General features: G+C 46.7%; 1 protein-coding gene across 1 annotated transcript; it reads left to right on the top strand.

Annotated features, from left to right (window-relative positions):
* The first annotated feature begins 846 nt into the window (after window positions 1–846).
* On the top strand, window positions 847–7,512 carry LOC144127589 (uncharacterized). Its single transcript, XM_077660572.1, has 3 exons — window positions 847–1,113; window positions 3,877–3,988; window positions 7,372–7,512. Exons 1-3 carry the CDS (start codon window positions 1,002–1,004, stop codon window positions 7,469–7,471), a joined length of 324 nt encoding a protein of 107 aa, XP_077516698.1. The 5' UTR covers window positions 847–1,001; the 3' UTR covers window positions 7,472–7,512.
* Window positions 7,513–7,913: the final 401 nt, after the last annotated feature.

The raw sequence follows: 7,913 nt of genomic DNA, 5'->3' as shown, positions 1-7,913 counted from the left end.
ACATGTTCATATGAACTGCTGTATCTTTCCCGGGCTCATCACTTGTTAAACCGCACCAATGCTCACGTAATGTTCGATTTAAACACCCAGGTACGACAACCAACAAAGCCATAGGGACCTGCAGGATTCATAAATGGCAAACGAAATCGCTAGAAGGCCGGAAAGAAAAAAATATGTTTATTTTTCTTCTTGTTCTTATTTTCTCCTCAAAATTTTCTCTTTCATTATTATAATTATATTGTTTCGCTCAGGTCAGTTATAGCTAGTGGTACAGCCTTAACACATTTAATGTGATTTTTTGCTTGTGTGTGTGTTTGTTTTAAAGATGTTCTATGTATTGACGTGGTTCAGGTTCAGTATACTTAGCTCCTGGCGGCTGCTAAACAGCTAACACTTCATCGTCCTGGGAATGGAGGAAAGACTGGAAGCCTTTGTCATCTTTGCACTGATTAATACACAAGGCTTTGAGAGACGGCTCTCAAGTATCGCAAATATGAATGGCTTATACGCTGTCAGCGAGTTGTTATTCTTCTTTCCCAGTAGTGTGAATATACAAATGAGGTGCAACGTAACCGTTCTTTCAACTGGCATAAACAAGCAGCAGGATATTTCTTTGCATGCCTTGATATCGCTTGACCAGCTGTCAGCGCAGCCAGGCCGTAGGTTATGCCTCATTGTGTTCGTTCGCACGATGAAGCGAGTGGATCCAGACTGCGCCACATCTCGGCCCTGAAATATGGGAACGTGACTGCCGCTGTTTGCCGAACAACTTCTGCGTAGGCCTCCGTGGGTATACCATGGTGTGATGAATACCGCGGCTCCCCAAATGCGCAATTGGTTCGCCCTCTTGGACACAGCTGCTGTGAAAGGCACAACGTGTCGTCACCCTGAATCTGCAACGTGTCCTGGTGCACGCCTTATAGTGTCGCTTGTGTACACAGCTGCTGTTAAAAGGCCCCGATCCTTGGAAGGGAGGAAGCAGAGAGTTCTTGCATGTCGTCATGGCCACTCTGTGCCGCTTCGTCACCGGCCTGGTTTTGCTTGCCACACTGATAGGTCTAGGACTACCTGCCCGGGTGCCCCCGCCAAGACGAGTGCGTGTTCTCAGAGACGGTGAGTAAAAAATGAACCCTCACTTTGCAAGCACCACTGTTTGTCATTCTCGATCTTTGAATATATTCTGCGGGTCTCTGGAGAATTCGTCGTATACTGTGCTGTCCATGTAAGGAATAACAAATTAGGGACAGTCCCATGCTACTGATCCGGAGTACCCGGGTTCGAACCGGACTGCGGCAACCGCGTCTCGATGGAGGCGAAACGCAAAGGTGCCCGTGTGCTGTGCGATGTCAGTGCACATTAAATATCCCCAGGTGGTCAAAATTATTCCGGAGCCCTCTTCAACGGCACCTCTTTCTTCCTCTCTTCTCTTAGTCCCTCCTTTATCTCTTCCCTTACGGCGTGGTACAGGTGTCCGCCGACATGTGAGACAGATACTGCGCCATTTCCTTTCCCCCAAAACCATTTTAATTTAATTTAGTTCCATGCAGTGCCTTTATAGTAAGTAGCATATTTCAAGCATATTTTAAGTGTACTATGAGCTTTCGTCCTTTTGCGCACTTTAGTATTCAATCTCAGGTCTTAAAAGAAGCGATGTCTTTTATTGTAAAAGCGCACAATAAAAACTCGAGCTTCTGCAAAGATCAGTCGTATATTTTCACATTTTAAGTGCGACACTCCAACTTCATCCACAGACATTACCACACCGCATAAAAAATGCATACACTACGAAAAATTATATCATTCCAGCAACTTCGCGCATGTTGTATGGCCTTCACCATACATTACTTTTTGGCCGAGTGAGGGGTTCTGCCTGACAGTAAACTCTTACTGAATTGTAAATCACAGTTCTACGTTTCTAAGCAGCAACTATGAGTCGGTTCCTATGATGGAGTGTGCGAGGACATCAGCATATTTTTTCTCTGTCCCTCCAAAGTGCAGCTCTGTGGAGAAAAGCTCATATCGAGCTTTCTATAAAGCTGAAAGGGTAGTTTATATTCTACCTGCTTGCAAAACGTCTAAAACGTTTGGTCAGCATTCTGATCTGTAGAAGAGCGGTAGTCTACAAGTGAAAGGAGTTGTGCATATGAGCTCCTAAACATCTTCCGGGAGGGATCCGCCCATCATGACTTTGACACCACGTACGCAACAGCGTTATCCTGCATCATAAGAATATTTCTGTTGCCTGTGCTGTTTTAGATGCTTCGACAAGAGGCTTAGCGACATATTCTTTTTAGCAGATTAATCTTTAAAAGCAGTTATGTGGCAACCGAGCAAAAAATGCAATCCTGCAAGTGAATGCAAATGGGATACGCTGCACACATCGCATTAAGTTGAAGTCGAGAAGCTTCCTCATTGAAAAGAAAACCAAAAACCATTCGACTCATTCCCGTATCAGAGGTTTGCTCCGTTTGTAACCTTCGCCTGACAAAAACTGCAGAACAATTTTTGGATAACATCAGACTGATGCAGCGAATTCTCAACAAGCCAAGGCTCCGTGTTTTATGTCTGCCAGCGCCTAAGAGTAAAGATAACTGTAGAGCGAGGTTCATGTGCACTGCCAGAAGATCGACGTTACGGCCGCGGCTAATAATAATAATAATTGGTTTTGGGGGGAAAGGAAATGGCGCAGTATCTGTCTCATATATCGTTGGACACCTGAACCGCGCCGTAAGGAAAGGGTAAAGGAGGGAGTGAAAGAAGAAAGGAAAGAGAGGTGCCGTAGTGGAGGGCTCCGGAATAATTTCGACCACCTGGGGGATCTTTAACGTGCACTGACATCGCACAGCACACGGGCGCCTTAGCGTTTTTCCTCCATAAAAACGCAGCCGCCGCGGTCGGGTTCGAACCCGGGAACTCCGGATCAGTAGTCGAGCGCCCTAACCACTGAGCCACCGCGGCGGGGCCGGCCGAGGCTGCCAACTGCCGTATCCGCGCAATGTCCAGCAACAAAACTTTATTAGCAAAGGCAAGGAAATTCCCTCTTTGGATTCCGTCCCCTCATTTGACTTCAAACAAATCAGACATACTTAGTCATAAGTTAACTGCCTCGACGGTCATTCGCTTTGTATGAAATAGCTGTACTTCGTAATTTTTCTGAAGTATACTGCCTAGTCGTCAGCGTTGTATTTGTAGGTCGTAATAGCAAATTGTAACTAACCCCTTTTGGCTCGTGTGATCACCTCTGACCAATGAATGTAATCTAGTCGATGCTCCCCAAGCCTCTAAGAAGGGGCCGTCTCAAGATGGCGGCAGGGGAGTCCAGAAGGTGCAGCTACCAGTGCTGTTTATTCGCGCCAGCAAAGAGAAAAGGGAAGAAAAAATCGACGGGGGTAATTAACACTGACAATTAAAGTGAAAGCCAAACAATGAAATTGGTTTTCTTCTCTCCAATAGCATACAGTGCAGAAGGACACGAGGGGAAAAGCTGCCAGTCACAGCTTCAGGCAACGCTGGCACCCACCGAGCCCATGACACGTATCTGGTTACAAAACAAGTAACAACGTTGTTTTAAATGCGAAACATATGTCTAGTTGAACTGTTCAAAGCTTCGTAGTTCGATGCTCATTATTGGAATTAGTGTACATATATGCATGTAGTAACAAGCGACCACCGAACCATCCCCCAAAAATGTCTGCAGCGGATGAGTAGCATCCAGAAAATAATTTGCCAATGAAAGAGTAATTGAAGTTGGGGACAATGTTAATTTCCGCGTCTTCCACTTTGTCGTTAAAGGCGTCTGCAAGGCTCGAGTCTTTCTTTAGCTACCCTCGGAGATATATACTCTTACTCTTTCATGCCTCTTTTTCCTTCACGCAGGTAGGTGTATTTTCGAAGGAAGGAAGATGATGGACGGCTTCATCACGCTGAGAGATGGCACATGCTTACAAGCTCAGTGCAGACCAGAAGAGCGCATAGTTGAATTCAGTTTGTGAGTTTAGCATGTATATTTTTCTGTTACAATGTGTAACTGGCATTAAGATTATTTTCATCTCGCGCATCCTAATATTGGATTAGAATATGGTCCGCAAACAGGAGAAAATATGCGTATTGTTGATATACACATATTGCGGATGTGCTACAGTGAAAGTCGGGACTTCTTCAGAGAGTGGACATTGATACGTAACTAAACATTACGATGGTTCATTGTTAGGGAAACCCCCCAAAGGCAGTAGATTTGTAAAAAGGAAGTAAATACTCATTAGCATCCACCCAAGTGTTGATATAGACCACAGAGTAAAGCTATTCAGCTTCCTCAGAAACCTCGTTCATGAAGAAAAAAACGGCCGTGGCTTAGCTTGGTTAAGCCTGGTGATTGCGAAGCTGCCTTGTTCGTAGGCACCATCGTAACATCTGGCTGTATGACTGCCTTGGCGAGAGGAGCGAGAGGAGCGCCCCTGGTGAGAGGAGCGGGAGTTAGGCCGCCGTTGGTGGCTACCGCCTCGCCTCACGACGGCGTGAGATGGGGCCCCGTTTTTACACAGCTGGTGTGACGTCACTCTAGGTCACGTGGTGTGACGTCACGCAGCGAGGTCACGCTAAAGGTCAATGGTGCCTACCACCGCCTCGCCACGGAACGGGCTGAAGTGCGACCTGAAGTAGTATTGCTTCGCAATAAAATTGGTCCTGGTCCTGGGTTGGAGCCAGGGACAACCGCCTCACCGGAGCAGTTGCTCTACCAACTGAGCTAATCATGACGGCTATATATGGCAGAGCGAGAGCGACTTGATCAGCAACTCGTAGTGGGTACGCTGTTGGCCCAGTGTTTATGGAAATCCCTCAAGGTAGAGCAGCTTTGTAACAAAGGATAAATTACTCATTAGCATCCACCCAAGCGCACCCATACCGCTACGAAAAAAAAGCTATACATATTCAACAGAAACTTGGTAGTTGAAGAGAACTAGGTCCTAGTCCGGGGTTGAAACTCGGGAGCATTGCTTCAACAGGGAAGTCGTTCTACCACGTGAGCTAACTGGGTCGACTAGCATATGCTAGGGTGAGAGCGTATTGATCAACAACTCGAAGTGGGAACCGTTTACGTAAAATGTTAAAGGGACCTTGAAAATATTTTGATGGCCATATTTGTGCAACAGATCCCCCTCCATTCGCACCCTCACTTTTCTTTTACTTTCTTTTTTCCTCTTCCCCAGTGTGGAATAGCAGGCCAGGGTCACATTACCGCAGGCCGACATCTACACCTTTCCTTTCATTATATTACTTTCTTTCTCTCTTTAGAGTTAGTCTGTGAATATTCGAGCCAAACTCTAATTTACAATTAAAAAACTGCAGCTTGCAGTAGCTCGCAACCGATTAGGGCGGCACCGCGTCATGCGTTTTTAGCCGCCCGTACCCTGACAAGGTCAGTGGCCAATCTGGTCGAGCCTTCTGATTGGGTGTGCCCAGGGCGCGTGGGCGGAATGGGGCTAGCCGGGGCGAAGAGGGATGCAGTCCCGACCTGTTTTCTTTATCTTTGTAGCGAGAGCTACACTCGGCTACCAGTCAAGCATTTCGCGGTACATGGGAGAGGAAAGTTGTGCGCATGCGCCGTTGCCATGGCAGCCGAAGAAGAGCAAAGTGCGGCGTGCGCTTCGCCGTCGCCGCGCACCCGCTCTACCGTCAAAGCCGAGCGTGGCGTCACGCGGATGAGCAGTTGTGCGCATGTGCCGATACCATGGTAACCAGACAGACCCCACAGCAGCGCCGCGTTCTTCGTCGCCGCCTCGCCGCACGCCTCTATCACCCGAACCCCGCGTCACATGCGCAGGATTGCGTATAAAAGGCGGAGATGTAGGGGGCGTCTGTATCACAACGTTTGACATGCATGCAGAGAAGGAGAGTCCAGCCGCTGCTAAACGGAGGTATAGACAAGAGAAGATCAACTCTTCCGATCCTGAGGTTGTCGCCTGGCAGTTGGCTTGAACCAAATAAGAACGCTGAAGTCTGTGTGTACGTGAAACAAGGTATCACCGCTGTCAGACATCTCCCTTCGATCGCGGTGAATAATGGCAAAGCCTGCCATGTTCGGCTTCTAAAAAGCGGCATTATCATCCAAGGAGTATACTTGGCACCGGGAACATCTGTCAAGCAGACGATTGATGTGGTTGCCACGTGTATGCCAGGCTGCGGCACGGTTTCAGAGCTGTGTGTGACTTTGGGTGATTTCAACAGGAACAGGACTCTCTTAGTCAGTGTATGAAAGAAAAGTCTGACTTTAATTTAGCTTCAGACCCTCACGTCACGACTACACAATGGGGAACTACTATAGAGTTTGTATACTAAAGAGGCTCTACCAAATAGAAATACTGTATCGACAAAATTGAGACCACTGCATGCTACTTCACAGATCATCGGGGAGTCTTCGTCTATGTCAAGCAAAATGAATAAAAGATGTGTATACCCAATGTCTCCCATTGCTAAACATACAGTGACCACAACAAGCTCAGTCAGGGAAACGTACCTCTCTCTACGTATATCCTGGCATAGCCGAGCTGAGCCACTGCCATTTTTTTTATGCGTATCGGCCTGTATGAGTTGAAGAGGGCAAGGAGGAGCATTATTTTTAATCGCCAATATCCTGGCCGTTAATGATTAAAGGTCAGTGTTTGGGGGCATCCCCCAAATTGCAGTAGGTTTGTAACTAGGGTCCAATTACTCATTAGCATCGACCTAAACACTAATATATTCTACAAAGTAAAGCTTTACAGGTTCCACAGAAACTTTGCTGCCGAAAAAAAAAATTGTCCTGGTGTGGGGTTGAACCCGGGACCACAGCCTCACCGGGACAAAAGCGGCCTGTATACATCAGAGAGACGCGAAAGACGCTATACGCAGGCGCAGAAAGAAGTCATTAAACAGCACAACCGAATGGTACATGCAGAGGTGCGAACAAGCAGAGAGGTGATTTGGAGCTTATTAGGCTCTTCTCCGAGTCATCGAATTCTTAAGGCTCCCCATCTGTCTCTGCTTTCACATTTCACTCGGATTTCGGGAATTCCAGCAGAAGCGAGGATTCGGCATTCGAAACACAAACCTTACCTAGCGAAGAAGCCTCCGCCCTGACGTAGACAAGTCCTGCGGTCAAAATATTGATCAGCGGGCTTAGGCTTTAAGTTTACACCCTGATTTCATTTTGTTCCTAAGAGAACTGGCGTTCATTCCTCTTTTTTTAGTTTTCGCGTTTTTAAAACGTCACTATACCCGGCAAATGTTACATGTGCGCTCATTGCTCCCCTAGTCAAATGAAATTAAATATTAAATGCATAATTTACGCGTTAATCGCGCTTCTTTTCCGAGTTCTATCTTTCGTTATTTCAGCATGGAAGAATGCATGCTGCGGCCGCCTGGCAGGGGATGCTTCTACATGCGCGGTTCCTTGGAAGACGACTGCTGCAAGCCGAGCATCGCTTGTCGTTAATTCCAAACGTCGAATAAAGTCATGCTTCTTGTCCCACGCTATGTATGCTTATGCGCCGAAAAGACCAGCGTAAGGAAACAAATAGAAAGTTTAGACAATAGTATCAATAACGAGCTAACTTCTCATAACCTAGTTATAGTACTTCCAGTTAAAAGGGCGGGAGGCAGTAAGTAGTTTGCTGTTTATGGTGGAATAAGGCGAAACCTTGGAAGACAATGCGCGAACTTTCTGCATTCCTCAAATTTACTAACCAGGAGTAACCAGAAACATGTGAGATGTACGTACTTTGTTGTTTGGCTCACGAATAGCTTTCATAGGCATTTTTACTGTGCAAGCTATATATGATCACCAGGCTCATAACGTCGCCTATTTGATGGCGGTGTCAATGTGCTGGCAAGATTTGTTTTACGTTCAGTATGGCGGCAGTTGCCCCGCCTGTGTA

This window comes from Amblyomma americanum, chromosome 4 (assembly GCF_052857255.1).
Source record: "Amblyomma americanum isolate KBUSLIRL-KWMA chromosome 4, ASM5285725v1, whole genome shotgun sequence".
Taxonomy (NCBI): domain Eukaryota; kingdom Metazoa; phylum Arthropoda; class Arachnida; order Ixodida; family Ixodidae; genus Amblyomma; species Amblyomma americanum.
The sequence above is the reverse complement of the archived record's forward strand: the minus strand, read 5'-3'. Positions and strand labels throughout refer to the sequence as shown.

Bases quoted from the DNA above. Each gene is read 5' to 3' on its own strand.
- LOC144127589 (XM_077660572.1), top strand. From the start codon at position 1,002: ATGGCCACTCTGTGCCGCTTCGTCACCGGCCTGGTTTTGCTTGCCACA. The intron at 1,114-3,876 runs GTGAGTAAAAAA...TCCTTCACGCAG, and splicing joins AGTGCGTGTTCTCAGAGACG to GTAGGTGTATTTTCGAAGGA. The intron at 3,989-7,371 runs GTGAGTTTAGCA...TCGTTATTTCAG, and splicing joins CGCATAGTTGAATTCAGTTT to CATGGAAGAATGCATGCTGC.